Source organism: Anolis carolinensis, chromosome 3, assembly GCF_035594765.1.
Source record: "Anolis carolinensis isolate JA03-04 chromosome 3, rAnoCar3.1.pri, whole genome shotgun sequence".
NCBI classification, from domain to species: domain Eukaryota; kingdom Metazoa; phylum Chordata; class Lepidosauria; order Squamata; family Dactyloidae; genus Anolis; species Anolis carolinensis.
Window position 1 is genome coordinate 234,669,275 of NC_085843.1, and position 25,371 is coordinate 234,694,645.

General features: G+C 38.8%; 1 protein-coding gene across 2 annotated transcripts in view; it reads right to left on the bottom strand.

Moving 5' to 3' along the window:
• Positions 1–25,371, bottom strand: part of hpse2 (heparanase 2 (inactive)) — a 180,450-nt gene that overhangs the window by 42,567 nt on the left and 112,512 nt on the right. For both annotated transcript variants that reach the window (XM_016992159.2, XM_003218456.4), the window contains exons 4-5: positions 8,703–8,876; positions 8,071–8,242 (exon numbers count right to left, since the gene is read on the bottom strand). In XM_016992159.2, coding sequence (XP_016847648.2) covers positions 8,071–8,242; positions 8,703–8,876 — 346 coding nt within the window. The remainder of the gene's footprint in view (positions 1–8,070; positions 8,243–8,702; positions 8,877–25,371) is intronic.

Below are 25,371 nucleotides of genomic sequence, written 5' to 3' on the forward strand. Positions count from 1 at the left end.
TTCCTGAATGGTTTAGGTCATACAGTATCATTGCAACAGCCTTAGTGTTTATATTTGTGCTTTGCCCCAACTGTTCAGTCATTTAATTAGCCTCAAAAACTAAGTTGCTAGAACAGTAATACTCAAACTTTGGTCTTCCAGATTTTTCAGGCTTTACCTCCTACCATCTCAAACCAGTATATTCAAAAATCAAATGTTCAGCAAGCTGAAAAGCAAAACATCTTGATGACCAATACTTCAGAGCCCTATATAATACCTGAACTGAACAATCAAGAAAGCTATGGAGAAAGTTTGTTCCCCAAAAATGATGCAAATATACTATCTCTGAGAAGCCATCGTGAAAACAAAAAAACTTAATAATGAGTCCCGCTTGTACTTGATCTTCAAGCACCAGCACACATGCATGTCTTTGCAGCTTGGTGATGGATGCACAGCACATATGGCAAAACAATTACCTTAGAAGGGCAACTTTACCATATTGCATACAGTAAGGTTTCTAACCAACAACATGCCAAGAGGAACCTTTACTAAAAAGGCTGTTGGGAGTTTGCATACTTTTCTCAACTCAGCCAATTTGATTTCTGCATGGGTTTGAGACTGAATATGTTGTCCAACTTTTCATGATACTGTTATATTTTGATTTGGCAATGGCAGAGGTAGTAGAAGCCAAAGCTCACAGAGAGGCCAAATATGAAATGGGGATAATAAGCAGAGGCTAGAGAAGTTACTTTTTAAAACTGCAACTCCCAAAGTCCCCCAGCCAGCATGGCTGCCGACCAATCTGGCTGGAGAATTTTTGGAGTTGTACTTCAAAAGAACAGCTTCTCCAAGCTTTTGAAAGATCAGAAAGGAAAGGAAGCTCCCAAGAGCTCTGTTGGGGTTTTAATCTGAAGCAGACCAAGCCTGCATGTTTTCAGATATTCTCCAGTACTGTGGAAGCCATGGGGTAACAAGAGCAAAGTGTTAGCTGCAGTCCTAAAAGAACAGGCAAAAGGAATAGGAAAAGGCCTAATAAAAGAGCAATGTTAGGTATTTTGTATGTGTGTGTGCACTGTACAGGCATGTGCACTGTACAAGCATGTGTGCTAGCTACAGCTTTTTGACTCAAGTTCACCTTGAAGGCAAACAGCAGCTGATCTGAATTGGAGAATGATTCTGCTTGGGAAAATGGCACAGGAAGAAAAGCACCCTTTCCCGCTACACCTCTACTCTACTCTAATCAAATGATTTGTTTTTTTCAGGATATCCAATCACAGGCAGATCTTTACATTACATTTGTGTTGGTCCCCACAGTACTTCGTAGCATAAGTAAGTTGCTCACTGTATTCAACATGAGCTTGGGCAACTATAGTTCACAGTTCTCCATATCTACTGACCTACTAACTCTCTGCCTCATTTCACTGATTACGCTCAGTGAGGTGATCAGAACATTTATTCATTTCAGCAGCCTCAACTTTGTGGGAAAAACTGCAATTTGTTCAGTCTTCTAATGAAATGGTATCTCTCTGCTGTCTGGACAAATGGCAAAGACAGAAACAATGACAATGACATGGTGGTTTGCCAAAAATATTGCAGCAATACATGGCCAGTTCTGTACATACATGTTCATTCTAGATGCAATGTAAAATAAAAAAACTAATTTGTAGTTTTGTGTTTTAATTAAAAGCATGAAAAACTGCAGCATCAGAAATCTTTTAAGAATATATTTAAATGTATACATTTCCTTTTTCAAAATCAAGAGAGGGGTGATAATGTTTTACTTCAGAGTACTTTCTACAGATATTCTATAGCCTACTACATGGTGTATCAAATAAATGATCTAAAATGTTGACAAGTAATATCACTATTAAATAACCACTATGTCTATTTTCCTTTAGGGCAAATACAGCCAGATTTTGTTTATCAAAGTTTATCCAAGTTTTTCTTACCTATTGCATACAAACCACAATCACCTTTACATCTTGGTTCTCTCACTATTTTTATTTGTATTTGAAAAAAAATGGGGCAGTGTTCTAAGAAATTCCAAAGTAGAGCTCAATAGTACAGTTCTGTCACTCCTAGCATTTTACAATGGCATTTTTTCAAATTTTGCATTAACTTTGTCTTGCTTACTACTCTAGTTCAGAATTCAATTTTTTTTAAAAAATAATTTTTATTCTAGAAAAACACAGAAAAGAAAGCATTAACATATATTTTGGATATATAAAACCACCAGATAGTTTAGATATTTAACAGATATTTTAGATACATAAAACTATGCTACAATTACACTATAATTAAATAACTACAAGAAACTATGAATATCCCACTCTATCTGATGGTTATTATCCCACATTAGTCTACTTATTTCAAACAGTAATATGATCACACTTATACTTAAAACCACATACTAATTTATGAACCCCTAAAGTTGATAAATGTCCTCATTGTTGAATTCTATATGCTCAGAGGTAGAAGGAACTAGTTTTCTCAACACAAGAAAAATGACAGATGAAGACTGGTGAAATAGCAAAAATGGAGAAATTGATTATGCTGATCATTAGAAAACTATGATTAACATTTAGAAAGACCTTTATTTTATTTATTAAGATTTATTACCTTACCTTTTCATAGTATACAATTTTTTAAAAAAGAGCATCACTTTGCAATTAACAGGTCCAAGGACAACAAGTTTCCACAAAACAAACCAATACATCTGAGTTTGTTGCAAAATACTAAGCCACAATTTTATTGGTTACAGCTGACATAAGGGTTGGCCCACAATCTAAGGGCCCCAGATCTATGCATAGACCAACCTGGCTATTGATCAATGATTCCATAACCATTCTGGCCCGATGACCATGGCATGATAATGAGGTACCATGAACAGCAGTCTCCTGGTGTAATATTTCTTGCTACTAGGAGGGCCTGACCCCCCACAAGATTCAACTAGACTCTACTCCAATTCCCACACACTTAGGGCCATTTATGACCAATATCATTAGGACAGTTATACTTCCGGTCTTGAATTCAGGGCCCATGCCACCTTCCCGAAGTTGTGACAGGTTACACTTCACATACAATCAACTTTATATACACACATACATATACACCCCTATAACTTTAAGTTCTACATAAAATACAAATGACTGATACAACCAGGAAGCGAAATAATTGGACTATAGCGTAGAAGCGTGGTTTTCTGCCAAGCAGTCTGCTTTAAACCTTGGTGTTGGACTGAAGTGATTCAATGCTATGATTTTAAAAAAAAAATGATCATACAAGTAGACTATAACATGTCCACATTTCCTTACACAAATGTTTAGAAAACAACGCAGGTGACATATACTCTGTGTGTGTGTGTGTGTGTGTGTGTGTGTGTGTGTGTGTGAAAAACAAGAAAAACGCATATATACAAGCCCCCTTCCAGTCGCTTATTTTTTACACCTTATTAATTTTGTACTCGTCTCCTATTTATATTTATCCCTTTTCCAGTTTTCCCTCTCAATGCTATGAAATGATAAGCATTATTGTTTTAAAGGAGTTTCAGCCTTCTCTGCCAAAGAGTGCCTGTTGCCTCACCAAACTATAAATCCCAGAATTCCTTAGCATTGAGTCATGGCAGTTAAAGTGGTATCAAACTGCATTAATTCTATAGAGTAGATGCTCCTTCAGTTTTGTGTACTTTTGCATTTTTCCCACACAGTTTCAATTATGATGTGTGTGATATAAATCAAAGAATGTGATATAGCTCTTAGCAGACTAACTTCAGGAAGTATGAGTAGAGAAGCATTTGCATTATGTAGAACAATTAATCGGGAAGAGGAGAACATAGATAAGAAACATTTATCAATTTATAATTTTCCTATGCTAGCAGGATAATATCATGTGCAACTTTCCAAACCACACCTGAATATTAATTCATTGAAAAGGATTAGATTATATTTTTAAAACAGAAGTGGCAGCAGTACTGTTCAGAAGTTGAGGTTAATGCTATAACAAGGACCCAGCTTGAATTAATTGCCCAGGCATATCAACCATTTGTATTTTGTACCTCATGCTCTCTGGTGTTCATATCACAATATAAAATCTAATCCTTTAAGTGTCTGTAACAGAATGGGACAGCTATATTGAGACCACATTCCCATGGAATGATTACCCCTTCTGTAAACTAAGATTATTAATTTACTGCAAATATTAAACTAGATAACAACATATTCCCTACTGATATTTCCTCCTAGCTGCATTTCTATTTTGCAACTGTGAAATGACATTAATTGTGTTGCTACAATTAAGATATATAATAGTCATTTTACTGGTCTGATCTTCTAGAACTGTTCCCTGCCAAAAGTCTGCTAGGTTGGTTTTCCCTGTTGTCATCTTCATAAATCTATACCAGCTACTAGCAATTATCCTGTTTTCCCATAGGTGCTTAAAACAGATTGATTTATAACCTGATCTAATAACTCTCAGGGTATAAAAGTCAGACTAATGGGTCTATAACTCCTCAGCTTCTCTTTTGTGTTTTTAAAATATAGACATTATATATTTGCCCTTCCTCATTCTTCTGTGACTTCTTCTTTCTTCAACGAGGGCTCAAACATAGTTGTTAGAACATCATGAGGTTTCTTCAGTACTTGATGTTCTTTGATGTGTGCCTTTCTCCCATGGCCCACATCTGTTTTGCCTCCCTGTTTGTCATATATCTACTAAAAAGAACACATCAGTCTACATAATTTAGCTTACGCATTAGGCAAGTAGGATATGGGCTGGCAAATGAGGAAGGAATAGTTCTAGTGTAAATCAGACATTTGATGGTAAGCTAAAAGCTGCTTTATACTTTACAAAAAGTAGAGGGTACATACATCTGTATAGCACGTGCAGTAGTGGTATTCCTTGTAATATGCAAGACCCACAATAAACTTCATGCCAGAAGCAGGCATAATGCCATGAGACTTCCTGCAGCATGTGCTTATGGACAAAAATGAAGAGTATGGATCTCATATGTTACAGGGATGAAACAGGTACATACAAAATACTTGTTATTTTCATAACATGATAAGTGGCTATATAAATAGGAAGTTTAGACATAACTGTTCATGTTTTGCTAAAACCTTATTCTCATGCTGTATTGTGTAACAAAGATGATATGGGTTCAACAAGGAATCAGTATCTACTTGATGATTATGATGCTTATTCAACAAAATGAGTCTTTACTAGGTTGGTATTGTAGTGCCTACATGAATCCAGTTGCAGCACGGGAATATGGAACAGTTATTATTGTACATATTTTAAAGTTTCTTTATCCTCAAAAATCATATCTGGTTGTAGTGGGAGAGTTAGAACATCACCTTTCCCTTGAATAACACAGGACCAAGCAATGACAGAACAACATCTGTCAAGAAATGCGATCACCATGATCTGTCCTACATCTGTAGCATCATCGGACAGTTGATCACATTCACAGCCATGGATTTAGAACAGTGGTAGTCCTCCAGGAGATTTGGACTTCAACTCCCACAATTCCTAACAATTGGTAAGCTAACTGGGATTTCTGGGGGCTGAAGTCCAAAACAACTGGAAGACCAAAGGTTGAGAACCACTGATTTAGAAGGCCGCTGTGAATCTAAAATATAAAGTGTGAAGGGAGCTCTAAAATGGATCTGCATTTTGCAGTGCTTCAAAATGAAGCATCTTAAATTACTTATACTACTAGGATGGTGTAGACAGCTGTTGTGCAGCATGAGCTACAATGATGGCACTCATTAAGTGTTATCTAATACTTTTTTTCTATGATATCCAATTTTTCTGTGTGATCATCTGTATTACATGATCAAACATCTATTACATAACAATGCCTGGTAATAGTCATCCTATTTTCACCCTTTGCAAGTGTTTTTATTATTCTGGCTTCCGTTGTAAGGAAGGTCCAATGTTTTATGTAAGTACTTCTAAGGATTTTTTTTTTGTTGTATGGTCAGGCTGACCATATGACTAGATATTTTGCCTCAGAACTGTACCTATTTTCCTAAAATTATATATATTCAGATGCCCGGACTAGTAACTTTTTCTTAAATAAGACAAAGTAATAATTTATATGTTTGTCCTATATAACAACTCTTAACCACTGAAGGGAAAAAAGTGAGCTCATCTTACAAGAAATATCACACTAAGAAACTAAGCTGAAAAATCTGGAACACATCTTATTTCAAAGGGGGTAGATTTATAGGGGCAATGTTTCTCTATGCCTCCCTCCCAAAATATGGGGCCCATGCATGTTTAAAATTTCTCAGCTACAAAACCTGGTTTACATTTTTATTTATTTTACATTTTAGTGCTAAGTATTTCAATCAATATGGAGAAAACTACAGATATACAAACACCACACACAATGAACACTTTAATTCACCGAGGCTGGATCTACACTGCCCTATATCCCAGGATCTGATCCCAGATTATCGGGCAGTGTAGACCCATATAATCCAGTTCAAAGCATATAATCTGGGATCAGATCCCAGGATATAGGGCAGTGTAGATCCAGCCTGAGAGGCATCCTGTGCAACCCCTCTCACCTTTCTTAAGGACTATTTGAAGGTGTGTAAAGGATGTACATAGAAAGAGGAATCACTACACTGTGACAACACATTGCTTCCCATTCTCCTAACCTCCTCAAAATTGTGATCCAAAAGCAACCACTCTGCTAGGCCCCTTCTACATTGTCCTTATATCCCAGGATCTGATCCCAGGTTATTTTTATTTTAACTGAATTATATGAGTCTCCACTACCATATAATCTGGGATAAGACCCAGAAGATAATCTGGGATATAGCACAATGTAGATGGGCCCTAGTTTGCAGAAGTAGTCAAATGTTATAGGACAACACCTACCTGATGCCTACCAAATATAATGCATTTTTCAGGAAGGCAGTAAAGGGAAAGAAAATGTATTTTTTGTATTTTGATGTCTAGATTCCAGTTTGGATCTTGCTAGGATCATCTCCTCAGCCTCAGGGTTAGTAATTCCCTTGAGTCTCCACAATTTTTGAAAAACACTGTGACCTTGGACCTGCTTCATAAAAAGGAGGGAACAGATATCGCCAATTCCCAACAGCTCTGGTTGCCTGAACAGCCTAATTAACACTTCATCAAAAGGGCCTGGCTGTCCCATATGTAGAAATTTCTTTGCACCTGTGTACATACAAGGCTCTGGTTCTCTTCTCTGTCCCGAAGAAAGTCACCTCAGCACTGCTAAAGAAACAAAGTACATCAAGTTCCCTCAAGTGACCATCCTGTCTCAAATAAAGCCCTGTTAAGTGAAAGCTGCATTCAGTACTAGTTGATAGGAAACCTGGTTGCCTTTAAAGTGTATATTTTCCAAAGGAGAAGGAGGAGGAGAAATCCCAGAGTATACAGCCTGATAGTGTTTCATTTAAGGTTACCTTTTTTTTCTCTGCCCTTCCACACAGCCATATAACCCAGAATATCAAGTCAGAAAATCCCACAAAATCTGCTTTGAACTGGGTTATCTGAGTTCACACTGCTATATATTCCAGTTCAAAGCAGATAATGTGGGATTTTATTCCGCTGTGTGGAAGGGGCCTCTGACAGTTTTCAGAGGCAACTCTTACAACTTTATTAGTCTCTCTGAGCAAAGCAAAAACAAAACAGTTCTTGTAGCATCAACACCTACCCCTTCTACACTGTCATATAATCCAGTTCAAAGCAGATAATCTGGATTTGATATGGCAGTGTAGAATTTTATATGGCAGTGTAGAAGGGATCACAGATAGAAACCTAAGGTGTAAATTGAAGTCAAATATGTAGTAGGATACAATATACAGCTACACCTCTCTCTGTGTGTGTTTCCATTTCATTCTTTCCTTTACTATTTCCTTCTTTTTTCAAAAGAGAGAGAGAGAGAGAAAGAAAGAAAGAAAGAAAGAAAGAAAGAAAGAAAGAAAGAAAGAACAGCTACTTTTTAAAAAAGGAGCCATTTCTTGTGGTTGTGAAAATCAGCACAAGTCCTGGGATTTAATTGTATGAGAGAGACTTCCTAGCTTTCTGGCCCATCCCCTAAATCACATTACTCACCCATCGAGAAGGGACACAACATTCTTCCTAGGCCTTCCAATATTTGGCCCATAGAGACTGGCTCGGGAGTAGATACGGATCTGCTGTAGCAGGCTCTTCAGCTGCATATAGTCCTTACCCAACTGAGTGCCATTCACTGCTCGCCCTGTCAGAGCTCGGTAGTTATTGGGTTCTAGAAATAAACAGAAATAATTATTTACCAATTTTAGACCAATTATGCCGCAAAGGAAGTTCAATATGGCTGCCCTTCGCCATCTTAGAGGCATTACGCAAAAGGAATTGGCAGCATCTGTATTAAATTTTTTAAAGTGTCATTCTATGTATCCATCCAATTCAGTTCAATTATACTAACTCCTGCGTAAGCTTGCGTGATTCCTCTTTTTTCTGGAAACTGAAAATACCTTTTATCTTATGTGTAGATCCCTTCATCCTAACATTATCCGGACTGGAATCTCTTTTAGGCTCCTTTGCCACTACACCTCTATGACTAGCAGCTGCACTGAATGTATGCATACACTTCCCTGCCTCCTGCATAGCAGCATCCATTTCTGTCATTAAGGATAAGTTGATTCCAATGCCTCTTTTACTTCCTTCTCCTCCCTTTTCTCCATTTCCAAATCAAACTCACTTACCATTGCCAAGTTCCCAAGATATATTGTACTTCTTGCTGGCACTGTATTTGAGGAGGCTGAGGGCATTGGAGCTGTTCCAGGAATTGTTGGGGTTCCGGCGCAAACCGTTCAATGCAAAGATGAGATGAAGGCCAGAGCAATCAGCAAAATTATAGAGTTTGTCTAGAGACCTGGCTGGGAAAAACAAAACTATCCTGAAACTGGCGTGCAAAGAATTCCAGAGCACAATCTACATGAGTCCCTGGACAGCTCTAAGTGTGCGTTATAACCTACCCTCAAAACTGCGACATTAACATGGCATTAACACATGCCATGTGCATTGACACTGCATACTCAGAAACTGTCCTCGATTGTTTTATGCCAGAAATACAAAATGCAAGTTGCTATGATTCAATTGTATCCATCCCTTCTTCCTCAGAGTAGTTATTATGTTGTGGAAATATCACATTTTCCAAGAAACTACACTGCAATACTTTTTTTTTTTTGCAACAATGCTCAACCTTTGCCACTAGCTTAACTCTCCTTGTTTAGAATTTTGTGCTAAATGTGACAGTCTGAATACTAATCAGCTTCGTAATTTTGAGTGCAAACACTCCCTATCACACATCATCATCTCAATCTTGTTTCAAACCAGTTTTCAGGTCATTGGGTTGTTGTATGTTTTCCGGGCTGTATGGCCATGTTCCAGAAGTGTTCTCTCCTGACGTTTTGCCCACGTTTCAGGTCATTGTTTGTCCATTCCTTTCTATGCACAAGGAATCCTGTGAATAGCTTGCAGACAGTGCTTTCTTCCAGGGGGAATTCTGATAAGACTCCTCCCACCCATTTAAAGCAATGCCCCTTTTTGTGAACCTTTCCCTTTAAAAAATATTAATTTTTAGACTCTGCAGCAAACTATACCCACCACTTTCTAATGCCAAAGTTCACATCAGCTTTCATGGTTTCATTGCTTCTTACAGGATATCATCCTCAGCAAGGCCACAAGTGCTTTCAACGCAAGACTTGTATCATGTGAACACCCTGCCTCATTCACTGAATTGTATTGGTGGAGATGGATGCAGCAGTCCAAACAATATCTTCCATCTGTAAGCCCCTCTTGTATTCCCAACACTTTTTTCTTTTTTTACCATTGAAAAAAAAAGCTGCATAACATGTTTTGCTTTGTATTACCAACAGCCTTCCACCTAAAAGCAATTTATTCATGTTTAACAGCTGCAAACACAACAATGTCATACTATATTGCAATACGTGAGTAGAACACTGTCATATTGGACTGAGGCTCCTTCTACACTGCCCTATACTCCAGGATCTGATTCCAAGTTATCTGCTTTGAACTGGATTATAGAAATATCCATTGCCATATAATCTGCAATAAGCAGATAATCTGGGATCAGGCCCTGGGATATAAGGACAATGTAGAAGAGGCCTGGGTTCATCTTTTTCTGTAGGCTTTGTTGGAAGCAATCTTTCAAGGGGCTTGTTGCTTTTGTTTACAGAATTGCACCCATATTTTTAAATGGTTCCTTTCTATGCTGTCTGATCTCCTTAGAAGCTCTTTTCCAGTTTAATGATGTTGCATGCCCCCATAGGTCAATAGGCAACTTGAAGACATGCGCGCACACACATCTATAACCACTACTAAGGAAAACATTTTTAGACAGATCTCTCAAGGGTTATATATTATTGTCTTTACAATGAGGCCAGTTATCAAGGAATGATATATGACAGTAACAAGCAATTTCAGTAAACAGTAGATTACAGTGAGTCTTCCCCTCTGGCCAAAATGGCTATAAGCTGCTTTAGGTCTACAGGAAGCAAAGTAATGTAATGAATATTTTCCTGAGGGATCAGCATTGTAGTTTAGTACATGAGCATATTCTTGTACTTCTCTTCATAACAGTTATGTGATCCAAGTCATTATAATCCCCACTGTAACGGCCAAGGTTCAATACTATGGAATCCTGGGGTTTGTAGTTTGATGAGCCACCACCACTATTAGGCAGAGGCTAAAGTCCTTGTAAAACTACAATTCCCGTGATTCTACAGTACTGGGCAATAGCAATTAAAGTGGTGTCAAACTGCATTCATTCTACAGTGTAGATGGACCCTAAGTAACCTCACAACCATCAACAAATATGCTACTTCTATGAAAGAAATGTCTATACACCCATTCATTGTTGACACACACAGATATCTTTTGTATGGAACAATACTATAAAGGAATATTAGAAGCAGCCATAAGATGTCCATGCATGTTGTAAAGCAGGCCTGTACACAGCAGGAAGGAGGTGGGAATCTCTAAGATGAAAGGTCACGAATGCTAAAGAGGCCCAGACGGCTGGCAGTTTGTTCTTTATGGGGCCAAAGACTGGGTCACCCCTGCTGCGGGAATCTGCTGTCTCTCAGGTCTCAGTCACTCCTTGTTATGCTAGGCTTCATTCTGTCAGGGTCACACATTTTCTGGGGGAACCCATACTTTCATGAGTATCCTGGGGCCTCTGGTTTGCATGTGTTTGTGTGTTAGCGCTGTCTGAGCCAGCTCCAGGTTTTGATGGAAAATCCTGAAGAGATTTTTCCCAGCCAATTACATTATTGTTCTGTGAGAGCTCCATGTTTTCTGGGGTGAGGTGTGGGCGTAGGGAGGAGAGATGCTGCAAGCTTTAAGTGGAATCAGGTGCTGTTTCCCTGCAGGGACATCTGGAAAATGTCAGCGTCCTTGGAGTAACAGGTACTGGCAGATGAGCCCAGTACTTCCCACACAGAGCAACCTTCTTTCTTCTCAAATGCTGCATTCCTGTCCTTTGTCCTTAATACAGAGGTCCTTTGCTGGGTTAGACATAGTACCGGCCACACTCTGAGATGTCAGCACCCACTCACAATGGCAGAAAACACAGATGGCACTACTGACACAAAGACTGGACTGGGATGAGTCACCACAGCATCTTTATATCCTAAGAGCAACTGCATCATTGATGGCTAGGTCCCACCTACCTAGGGCTGGGAACCACAATCAAAGCTCAAAGGATCCCACCTGTGAATGTTCAGGTGCCAAGGGAACACATGTTGCCATAGTGACCACTATTGTATTTCGTAAGTAAGGAGCCGTGAAAGAAAGCAGGCAGGAAGACAGTGGAATTTCCAGCCCAAAGCCTGCTTGCCTCCTCCCACTCCTCCATTCTTGAGCTGACGATGTAATACAACCAAAGTATCTCCTTCTGTTCAGGCTGTTTTCTGCTCTTGAATGTCATGTATTTACCTCTTGAAGGCAGCATCAGTGAGGCAGAGTAAGGCAGAGGCTTAGTAGAAGGGGACACTCTTTTGTGAGAGGATCCCAAAGACCACTATCCCACCAGCTTTCTCTCATTCAGCTTCTGCCAAACTCGGGAGGCCGCCAGCAGTAACCGTGACCAGTGATAGAAGACCTTCTCACATCAAGATGCACTCCGCTTTTGAGACTCTTTGAACATGATTCCAAATGGTCCTATCACATGACATTTGCCCTATTCTGTCAGCAATCTGCTGGAATCTTGTCTGCAAAAGTCACAGAAACGAAGTGATTGAACATGGCATTCTAACTATGTTTTTTATTTGCAACAAATTTATTTGTTGTTGAGGTGCTGTTTTTATGTGTGATTGGAAAATCAGTATGCATTTTGTCAGCCAAAATCTTGCGAGAACGGTAGTTCAAGACTGTCAGGCTACGTCACTACACAATATTGGGGGAGGGAGGAGGAGTAATGTAGGAGGCATTCAAATGGATCAAGAGGAGCCAGCCTTCCAAAGTGCAGTATTTTAAAACTGTAATAATTATAATAATCAGGTGTGATGGGGAGAGTATGCATCCCTTCTGAATACAGTATGCATCAGTCCTAAAAAATTATGGGATGCATACTAATCTAAATAGATTATATCTCAATATGATAAGGTCCTAAGAGACTTTATAAGGTCTGCTGTGCATGGATTAGTCACCTGGTTGCGGGGAGATGCTGGCCTGAAGGCAATGAGACTGGTTAACACAGGCATAAAAGACCTTGCAGGCCAGAGGCTTCTATTGAACTATTCCAGCTGTAGAGAATGGTTCTTTAGAATCTGATTCTGTAACAACACATCCTCCTCCTCCTCTCTCTAGTCTGGATCATGTGATGATTTGAGAATAAAGGAGAACCTGACACTTAATTGATTGTCCCTCTTCCTGGCTGCTGATCTTTGCACAACCCTAAAGATGGCTAGTGGGGGGAGGGGGGGGGGAAGAGCTTGGAACGCCTTACATTTACAGTGGTTCAACCATGTGCATGAATGAAAAGATGGAAGGCTGGAATGGTTTGGTATATAATGGTTTGGTACCAAAAACATTGGAGCAATTTGCTTCATTGGTGAAATATAGATGCAAAGGACCTTCGTGTCGGCAGAGACAAGCAGAGAAAACATCCCATCTTTGTTTTCATCTTTCCTAGGATTTGTGGTCTTGATGTTTTCTGGTCTTCAGTCACTGCTTTCAAGATTGGTATTTGGCATAGGCCAGAATTCTATATCTTGGATTATCAACTGACCAAAATAAATCATCTTCTTCTTCATTCATGCAGTCGTTTCCAACGTTTCGTGACCTCATGGACCAGTCCACGCCAGAGCTTCCTGTCAGCCTTCGCCACCCCCAGTTCCTTCAAGGTCAAGCCAGTCACTTCAAGGATACCATCCATTCATCTTGCTCTTGGTTGGCCTCTCTTCCTTTTTCCTTCCATTTTCCCCAGCAACATGATCTTTTCCAAGCTTTCCTGTCTTCTTATGATGTGGCCAAAATACTTCATCTTTGCCTCCAATATCCTTCCCTCCAGTGAGCAGCCAGGCATTATTTCCTGGAGGATGGACTGGTTTGACTGGTTGGGGTTACAGTAGAGTCTCACTTATCCAACATAAACGGGCCAGCAGAATGTTGGATAAGTGAATATGTTGGATAATAAGGAGGCATTAAGGAAAAGCCTATTGAACATCAAATTAGGTTATGATTTTACAAATGAAGCACAAAACATCATGTTAGACAACAAATTTTGTAGAAAAAGTAGTTCAATACGCAGTAATGCTATGTAGTATTTACTGTATTTATGAATTTAGCACCAAAATATCACGATATATTGAAAACATTGACTACAAAAATGCATTGGATAATCCAGAACGTTGGATAAGCGAGTGTTGGATAAGTGAGACTCTACTGTATTTTCCTTTCCTTTTCTTTGCACATTTTATAACACCTTGAGTTGCAAAAATTACCAAGGTGTCATGACTTTCTTCATGCAGTGACAATATCCACCATCTGAATCCTGTATCCTGAACTGCTGAAACAAATAACTATAGGACTTGGGGCAACAGTCTCCAACTCTATTTAATTCAGACACATGTCTTTAGTCAGCTAAAATTCAGACACAGGAAGCAAACCTGAAAGACTTCCTATATCTTTAAAAACAATATTACATAGAAGAAACATGTTGTATTAAACACAACATCTCTTATCCACAAAGCATAGTAATAGACAAATTTATTCCAGGATCTGGAAAAAGCAATTTAGGATACATCTACACTGTCATATAATCCAGATTATGAAATCAGATAATCCACATTATCTGTTTTGAACTGGATTGTATGCGTCTACACTGCCATATAATCCAGTTCAAAGCAAATAATCTGGATTTTATATGGCAGTGTAGAAGGGGCCTTAGATATGGCCAGGGCTAGATACTTTAAGCAGATTTGCTTCTCCAAAGCACGAGGTCCACTTGCAACTTTTATTTTTGATAAATTATAATTAATGGAGTGGGCAAGGTGCCAGTAAAAAAGAGGAAACATTGTGTTCTCAGTTATCCAGACTTAAACAACTAAAGTGTTTTTCCATCACACCCAGGGTGGGGCTATTTTACAAAAGTTCAAACCCCCTGTAATGCATGGTTCATTGTTTTTCCAGCCATTTCATACAGGGAGGAGCCAAGCATGCTATCCATGGTAATCTGAAAGAGAATCTGCAATCCTAGTTTTTAGGGACATCAGCCATGTTTCATGGCATTTCACGTACTTGTAAACTGAAAACCCAAAATGTTCAAAGGAAAACCTAAGTGGAGGTCCCAGCCCTTTTCTAGTACATCCTATATATCTTCATAGCTTGTTTTGCCAATATTTTTACTGGCTGTACTCCTGCAAGTTGTAAACAGCAGTTGCTTATAAAGAAATTTTACAAAGCAAAGCACTTAGTTTAATCCAAAATACAGCATAAAAAGTTTATAAAATATACCTATGACATGTCAGCCTCATGTATAAGTCGAGGACAGGTTTTGGGTCCAAAATTATGGGTTTTGATATTACCTTTGTATAAGTCAAGAGTCTGTCCATGAAGAAGCGAAAGCATCGGTGCAAACTCAGGGAGCCAACCAATTCTGGCTGTTGCTGGCCTATCCCTAACCAGACATCCAAAAAGGCCAGAAGTGGCATCAGGGCAGAAAGAGTAGAGGGTTGGTGCTTCTTTTAGGTTCTCCTGAGATGCACTAAGCTCTTGCCTTTTGCCCCTCTTTTTCAGAGAAGGTGATTGTTAATTTTCAGAAAAGAATAAAGGTATACTACTTACAGTAACCCGTGGGTGAGTCTGCCCAAATTCTTTGGGTTAATTTTTTTGTCTAAAATTTCTAGATTTATACAGGGTAATTTCTGAATGGTGGATTGTTCTTAAGATTATAGGGAAACAGTCAATACTTTTAAAGTTGGCAAGCCCATTTACAGTCGTGGGCAGCTTTACCATTTATTTTTCTATGAGAAAACAGTTCATTAGGGTTGGATCCAGGAGATAATTTGCAATATGATAGAATAACAAAGTCTAATGCACTGCAATTTATTTTATATGTCAGCCAACTTGCTACCCACCACACATTGTGTATGTGTGCCAGCATGTCTTTATATCTGTGAAACAGAATGAATACAGAAATAAAAACTAAGGGTAATTTAATGTAAGCCTTAAAAAGACATGCCAAAATCTGACAACAGACAAAATTATATTTCTCTCCAACACACAGTGAGAATGGTATTCAAATCTGGTTTGAAAGATTTCTGTGTCTTCAGTGCTGAACGACAATAAACAGTTTTCTGTCACTACATTTTCATGCTGGGAAAAGGTGCTCAGCCATATTTCTGCATATCATGTAGCTCTTGGAGCCATTAATCTTTATGGTCACTTGCTCCCGGTAAAGCAGAGTTCTAAACGATCAAAGAAAGGGGTAGAGACTTCATGTACAAGCCTCCAGAATATACGAGGGTTGAATGAAAAGTAATGCCTCTACCTTCGTTACTTGGGTTTGGATGGGAATATTTTAATAAATCAAACACAGAAAGAATCCTTAGAATGTGCTCTTTAACTACCACTATTCACTTTCCCCACATAATCACCAGACAATTGGATATATTTCTGCCAACGATGAACAAATTTTCTGAAGCGGTCACGGAAGTTGACACTCTGTTTTCGCAACCAGCATCCAGAGATTTTCCAGTAGCCAAGCAATGCAATAATGTGACTCACACGTTCTTGTGAAATGCCAATTATGCTTGAAATTTCTCTCTGAGTGATACAACGATCATCCTCAATCAATCTGTCAACCTTTTGCTTGTGAAACTCGGTGGTTGCTGTCACAGGAAGTCCAACTCTTTGTTTGTCGTGCAAGTCGGATGTTTCTGCCTCAACATATTTAAACTTGCTCACCCAATGACGCACAGTACTCACATCAACACAATCACCGTAAACAGCTTGCATTCTCTGATGAATCTCCTTTGGGTTGACACCTTCTGAGGCCAAGAATTCAATGACTGCATGTTGCTTAAATCGCATTGACCGACCATCTGCGCAGGGTTCCATACTTCGCACTTTAACAACACAACCATTCAATGCTAAGGCTTCCCACCAAGTGGAACTATGGAGGAGTGCCTACTGAACAAGCCAGTACCTGCCGCATACCAGTACTGCCATCTGTTGAGGAGTTACAAAGGTGGAGGCATTACTTTTCATTCAACCCTCGTACTACAGAACCAGCCTACAGTCTGATCAAGCAAAATTTCATAAGGTTCTAAACTGGTGAGAACCAACCAAAAATAATTTACTCTCTTGTTGGCACTTAATAAGCTTTTGAGTCACCATTGTTATGTCTCTGTACAGAAAAGTACAAACATATGCTTAGATCCCTGTGGGAGGTGGCAGCAACTTTCAGGGGGCAACTAGAAAAACAGGAATGGCAGGCAGAAAAGGAAATTTCTACACACGCCCTTCCCTTGTGTGCATGCAACTTCTTAACTCCAACTCCATCCTCAAAAAGCTAATTTTCCCTATAAATGGCGTTTCTTGGCATAACTGTCGAGGCACTGTGCACTTACATTCTGAGCCACAGAAAATGAAACTGTTCTTTCTTTACCACTTCCCCCTCATTTCCATGTGACGTGCACAACACTCAGAATCACACCTGCTCGTTCCCTAAGTGCAACCTCCATTGAATTGCAATTTGGAACTAATAGGCTCTGAGAACACACACATTCTGCAATATACAGGACATTGTACTTTGTATCTAATATTCCTTATGTGTCTTACAAATCCATTATTTACATTTTACAGGGCCTGTATTTTGCAAACTTTCACCTAAATCATCCTGTATCAGAAAGAGAGGGGGAGAGCGAGAGCGAGAGAGCAAGAGCGAGAGAGCGATAGCGAGTGCGAGAGAGAGAGAGAGCTTTTAAGAAACACCTGGAGAGTGAAAGAGAACCGCAACTACTTCTGGCCACCCAACAACAGCTTCATAGCTAGGGGAGTGATAAAGACAGAGGCCTACATGTATCCCAATCCAGGACTGTGCAGTCATACAAGCAACTTACAAACATATCTTATACTGTATACCCACCAGTCATGCCTGTCTTTAATCTGTTTTTCCTGCCTTTAAATCTGTAATTCATATGCTCCAGGTAACCTCGTGGTTACCTGGACCATATTTAAATCACCTTTTAATTGGTGCTTTAAATTGCAAGTTGTTTTGAGGCTGCTGCTGTTGTTTTTTTGTACAGGATATCACTGGTTTTGTTCCCCTCCTATACATGTCAAATTCTGCCTCATTAACAAAGTCCAGCCTCCCCTATCAGCCAGAAAGGTTCGCAGGCACTTCCAGACAGACCATAATTCCAGGAGGAACTGGGTAATTTTAACCCAATTTCTCCAGGATTTCTTTCCCCACTCTTAACCCAAATCCTGGGCTTTCACTTGCAGGGTGGCTAAATGCCCAGGATGGCATCCAGGCCCCCCCCCCCTCAGCTCCCCATTCCCCCCCCCCAAACTTATCCTGCTACACTAAAACGATTTCCCTACCCCCCCCCACCTCCTGACACTTAATTTTTGTGCATCAGAAGTACTCTGTAGAAGTGTAGAGGGACCTGCATTACTGGTTGGCCCCTCCGGTAAGTTTTACTGGGGGGAAAATAGGAGGCCCTCCTGTTCCTTCAAGCTCTAAGAACAACTGGCATAGCTGTTGAGATTGACCCCCTGGTACTTAGTTTAAGGTCCGGATCTTTCCAGGTGTTTAATTAATCCAGAGCAAACTGGGAAATCCATTTTTTTTTTTTTGCTTCGTCATTTGGATACCTCAGGTAAAAGTGAGACAGGTCCCACGTTTTGAGCTTGTCTGGAAGGGCCCGAGATCTTCTGGCTGAAGAAAAGTGTGCAGCCTTTAGGAGCATGGAAGCCCCCCCCCCCCCCAGTGTGGAAGCAGCAGCTTCCCATCCATAACTTATTTGCTTTCCCAGACCCAGGAGAAGGAATGCCTTCAGAGTACAAGAGACAGTTAAAATTGCATTGAAGTCAATAGAGCTTACATCTAAGCAGATACACCTTTTACTGTACTGTGTAAAACATCAAAAGGTTGTTTCTGAAAATAAGCATCCCTCCACCTCCTCTTCCCAACCTTTCCCCCTTTTTCTACTGGGGAACACCACTGCCTCCCTCTCCTATTGGGCTGCCCACCTACTACAGGCACAAACATTTCCCATTTTGAAAGAATCAATACAAAGAATGTGCAGACTAGTAGCTATAAAAGAAACCTTTTCTGAGAAGTACTGTTAATAGTTAACATAAAACAGGACAACTCAGCACTCTCCAAAAGTTGATGAAGAATTTGCAGCTATGATAAGTATACATCCTGTTTGCATTTGACCATTGTCAGATTCTTAATGTGAGGTACCACTTGCTCCTATGCATACCAGTGCAGCTGAACCAGTAGTTGCTATACTTCAGTCTAAAGGTGTGTGTCATCCAGATGCAGCCAGAGTGCTTCATACAGATGGCTGTGAGAGACATTCCCCTGTTTGCTTTGCAACTGTGCCAATGCAAACTCGCATCTGGAACTGCTAAGAAGAGAAATACTTCCAAGGGTGTTATTAAATTAAATGTAAAATAGGCAGTTTTGAAGCATGTTACTGATGCCATTGACTAAGAAAGAAGATTCAATAATCTCCCCATCTCTCTTCTGTATTTTCCTGAGGTTTGCTTTGACACAGAATGTAACATTAAAAAGGGCAATTCACTGAGTTGATGGGACAGAGCCAAAAGGGTGACATTACCTATGAGAAGGGCTACATGCATCAAAAGGAGACCAATAAGCACATGTATGCAGAAGAGGAAAAAAGAGAATCTTAAATTTTCTCATCCACAGCAACAAAGGATGTTTCAATGTGTAAATACTATGCCAAGAAAATGGCCATATATTTATTAAAAAGTTTTTTCTGCATCACCTCCCAGCCTACAATGACTCCTTATGCAATGGACAAATTTAAAGAATTTTACAATGATTAAAAATTTAAAACACATTAAAATACTCCTAAAAAGCAATCATGACATCCACTTTTAGAATTTTTTGAAAACAAGTCTTTGTGGAAAAGTGTGAAAAAATGTATTTACTCAGAAACAGTGTGTTTTACAACAAAAATCTGTTTTCTGTGTTGGAATGTGGTTCACAGAATTTGATCATTTTTGTTGAAATGAATTTTTCTGCAGGGAGTATCATATTACCAAATAACAAAAGAAAAACCTCAAAGCAACAAAAACCCTCAGTCCCTGACAGGAGATGCAGCATTTGAAATTATTTACTCTTGCATGCAATAATTAAATAAGCAGAAGATTTACATCCTTAGTACACAACCATGTAGTTCAGTGGACAATCTATAGAAGTGGGAGTATTGTGTTGTTATCTTCAAGTCATTTTCAACTTATGGCAACCCGAAAACAACCCCATCTTTCTTGACAAGATTTGTTCAAAGAAGGTTTGTCATTGCCTTCCTCTGAAATTGAGAGATTGTGACTTGCTGAAGGTCACCTAGTGGGTCTCATGTCCTGCCTTAAACAAGAGTGGGGAAGGGCACACGGCAAAAACAGTGATCCCTATCTCAGCCTACCTTCTACTCTTTACATATGCTTTTATATCACTCAGTATCATGTGGGATGTCTTCACCTAACTCCTTGCAGCTGAAATGCCTCTATCAGAGTTATTTGAAGTGATATATGGTGATACACAAGCTCAATCCCTTGTGTTTTATCTGATGGCTGTTGCACACTGGCAAGCCATCACTCTGATGCTTCCTTTTTATCTCTGAGTGATGTGAATAATCTTATATTTTAGGTACATTAGGAGAGGAAGAAGCAAGTAGCCCCCTTTTCCTTGCTAAATATTTTTCTATAGAAATATTGTCTTATCCTTAATGATTGAGAATCATAGAATTGTAGAGTTGGAAGGGATCCCATGTATTATCTGATCATTGTCAATGCAGGAATCCATACCTAGAACATTATTGCCAGATGGCCCTTCAATTTTGTTCAAACATATTAAAGACCATCTTGGTCATACAACAATCTTTCATCCTAGGCATAGTGTTATTATTGTTAAAAATAATAAACAACTCATTCTTAACAATAAAAAAGATTACACCAAGAAAGACCTACTGAAAACAGTGATATGTGCCACAAGTGCACAGGATCCATTTCATATTAATTTCAAGAAGCCTGGCTCTATTCAAGAACATTTTGGTTCTGACCACTTCGGCCCCATTCTACACTGCCATATAAAATCAAGATTATCTGTTTTAAACTGGATTATATGGCAGTGTAGACTCATATAGTCCAGTTTAAAGTAGATAGTATGGATTATCTGCTTTGATAATCTGGATTATATGGCAATGTAGAAGGGGCCTCAGTTTGATTTTGGCTTGGGCATTCAAACCCTACAATGGCCATCATGGAACAGGGTGAGCCATGAGACATGTGAAAAAGATATGCCATCTTCACTTCTTGCAGTCACCCCTTTCATTTTCTCCATCACAGAAAGCAGATCAGGAAATCACACATTGCAGAACTGCTTCCTTCTTGCCTTTGCAGTGCTTGACCTAGGAATGCAGTTACATTTTGATGGCAGAATGGCTGGTTTATGTGGCTGTAAGATCATCTGTCTGAAAAGCAGCAAAATCTATTATGTGTTTCTAAGCAATGACAGCTGACACTGCTGTGCTGGAGTTTTTGCTGGCTCTCATATAACTTAGATCAGCCGCTCTTCTCTGAGCACCCTGATCTATCAACAAACTTGGTTTCTGGAACAGTTTAAAAGCATTCCCAAATAGGCAAGAAGTGACTGATTTCTGAGATGCCTTAAGATTTGTAACCGACCAAGGCATGCAGAGACAGACAATAAAAGCAAAAGCTGAGGTCCTTAGGGACCAGAGCTCATGCCACATAGTTCACGAGAATATTCAACACTATTTAATCTGATAATTATGAGCAATCTTCCTATCCTGCATGCCATTAATTCCTCGATATTAATTATGCTGGAGATGAGGCAAGCCTCCACTCTGGATAGTTCTAGGGGTATATTAACATTCAAACCAGCATGAAATACTTCCCAAGATGTGTATTTATTGGGAGCGTGTAGCCTTAAAAAATCTGGATGGGAGAAGTACATTTACTTCAGTGCAATTCTTATTGTGAAACTGCAGACTTTTTGACCAATAAACACATCCTAAATTCTATTTGTTATTTCTTAACTATTCTTTATTTTGGGGAAAACTACCTTGATCAAAGCACAGTTTATATCTAAAATATTTTTTATTTTTACATGACAAAACTATATTGAAGTTATGAGTAAGATGTAAATGTATCCACATAGGGAAGAGGCAATAAATTCTCACAATGACTACGTTCATAATTTGCATATATAATAAGCAATACAATGTGTAATAAACAGTATACTTTACAAATTCGTAGCCATTTATACATACTAGTCAATTAATCGGTCCTTTCTATTCCTTCTCATCAGAGACATCATTGGATTATTCTGAAAACAGAATAACTTTCTTTTTGCACTAAATGTCAAATCATGCAAAAAACTATTCTTATTGTGGCCAAATTTAAATAATATAGTTTAAAAAACCTGTTTATTAGCATTCACCCCATTAATTCTCCTCTACGATGCCAAATCAATCACTAGTGCAATTGTATCATTTAGATACAACGCCTTTCTACACAAAACACTATAGTGCAGTTTGAAGCCAACTTGAGGCCAAGGTGGCCATAATGCTCACACAGCCAGTGCAAACTGTAGTGCACATCAAGGGTGATATAGCGCTTTGAAAAAACTCCTATGAAAGTTCGAGTTCAGCCATAAAATTTACTGCAGCTGATTCCTTTGAATCCGAGATTGAAGACAAAATGAGGTGTGTATTGTGCACATCCAATGTGTACCTGCTGAAGCGCAGTAAAATAACCCAAACTGGGCTGCCAAAAATTCCCCATGGGCAAGGCTGGGCAGCAGGAGGCCAATGAGTGCTCTAGGAAGGGTAATTGGCAATCTCAATTCCTATCTATCACTTTTCCTTTTTTTTTTTTTCACATATACACCTCCGGTGCATAGATGCACATTTCTTTTTCTTTTGGAAATTGTGTGTGTGTGTGTGGGGGGGGGGGGGGGTATTTGCAAAGCAGTTTGAAGCCAGATTCTCTGTTCAATGCAGTCATCTTCCTGACCTCAAACCAGTTCTAGAGCTGTCAATCTAATTACCCTGAAGCAAAACCAGTTCCTTTTGAACCAATTTCAATCTGGATTATAATGTCAGTGTAGAAGCAACCACAGTGAATGAAGTATAGCTTCTTCCCCTGTTTACATTTAAAGCCACACTGGTCATGCCTCTGGAGAATTTACACCTTTGGCTGATACAGTGGCTCTACATATTGAGATTTAATACTCTCCTATACAAACACTTGTAACTGTCCGTGTCCATTTATTCATACGTTATTATCTGTGCACACAGCACAAACTTTGTTCTGATCAAATTAGTCTATTCCAGGGGTCCCCAAACTTTTGAAGCAGAGAGCCGGTCCACAATCCTTCAGACTGTTGAAGGGCTGAATTATCATTTGAAAAAAACAAAACAAATTCCTATGCATACTGCACATGTCTTATTTGTAGTGCAACAACAATGAAAAAACAATACAATATTTAAAAATGAAAACAATTTTAACCAACATAAACCTATCAGGATTTCAGTGGAAAGTGTGGGCCTGCTACTGGCCAATGAGATAGTCAAGTTAATTAGGATTGTTGTTGTTGTGTGCCTTTAAGTAATTACAAAATTTGGCCGAGCCTAAGTCTAAAATTAATTATTTATTTACTGCATTTATTTACTACATTTATATCCCACCCTTCTCACCCCGAAGGGGACTCAGAGCAGCTGTATATACATACAATATATTATATTATTAGCATAACACAATATTAGCATTATATATTACTATATTGAACTATACCACTATACTATTATATAATATGTAATATATAACATATAATTAATATTATTATATGGTATTACTATTAGTATTATATTGTATAGCATAATATTATCAATATTATATATATATAATATATTATATTATTAAAACTGATATAAAAATATATTATAAAACTATATAATATAGTATAACTATATGATATATAATATAACTATAAAATATAGTATAACTATATGATATATAATATAACTATATAATATAGGAATATAAATACTGTAAATAAATAAATAAATAAACTGAGGGCGGGGGTCAGGTAAATGACCTTGGAGGGCTGCATCCGGCCCCCGGGCCTTAGTTTGGGGACCCCTGGTCTATTCTATCATAATCAAATGCTAGTATTAGCCTACTCATCCCATGTGGATCTTTTTTTGCCCATGGGGTTTGCTATATTGCTATTTCTTGAGGACAGGAAGGGAGGGGAGGCAGAGGATCTTTCTTTAGCTTTTCCTCCATGCCATTATTTCCTTCTTTCCCAGAATGACTTCAAGTATCCTTGCTCTGCATATACCTACATTTACATTAAGAGAAGGGATGATTGTTAAGAACCTTACTTTGCATGGTTTTTCACACATGCCAATATTGTATAACTGTTCATATATATATATATATATATATATATATATATATATATATATATATATATATAACAAAAGTAAAACTTTGTATGTATGTATGTTTTTAGATGATTTCCAAAACGGCTCCGGAAAGCCCTGTGATTCCCACCGATGGCGGATCTGGATCAAAATTAACACAGAGACCCCACATGAAAGTCCAAAAATAATGGAGGGGGCTTTTTGTGGGGGGGGGGGGGGGTTGACCATGAATTTTGGCAGTAATAAATCACCCCGCTTTCAGAGAGCACTGTGGACCCTACAACAATAGATCTCAACCACACATACCCATCATGACCGACTTTATGAACTGACAGGGTTTTGAGGGAATTGACCTTGGATGTTGGGAGTTACTGTAACTCACATCCAGAGAGCACTCTGAACCCAACCAACAGTGAATCTGGACTAAACTTGGCACACAGTCCGAACATGACCAACTTTAAATATTGACAAGGTTTGGAGGAAATTGACCTTGGATGTTGGGAGATATTGTTCACACACAATTGAAGAGCACTCAGGACCCAACCAACAATTGATCTGGACCAAACTTGACACACATATATGCCATGACCAACTTAGAATACTGTTGCAGTTTGGGGACAATGACAGATGATGATGGGAGTTGTCGTTTATTCACATCCTTGTTCATTTTCTAATGGGACTATTAATAAAATCCAAAACCAAAACGTAGCTCAAATAAATAACACTACAAAATACTTAACCCGAGCATCATCACATATTTAATCTAAGTTAGAATTAAAAAGTCTCTTCTCAAAGACAAGAATAATCATCCTCCCTCACTTCCCTTGGGGAGAGAGGGTGGAATATAAATTAAGTTGTTGTTGTTGTTGTTATTATTATTATTATTATTATTATTATTATTATTATTATTAATGCAAGGAAACAACAAAGAACCTAGGTAAGCACCAATACATGTTGAGTTCCCCCAAACTTGTCCAATAGTCAGAATAAGAGAGGATGACAAGGAAAGAAATGTCTTGCACACAGCTGTAAAAGGTGTCTTCTAAGACATTGAGCTTTTCCTCGTCCATTAGATAAGCATGTGGCTTCCCTAAGTCCTCACATGGGCAGAAAGGAAAATGTAAAGAGGAAGAAAGTGAATGCATGCATATGCTTAAGAGATAAGCAAGCAGACTCACATTGCTCATCTTTC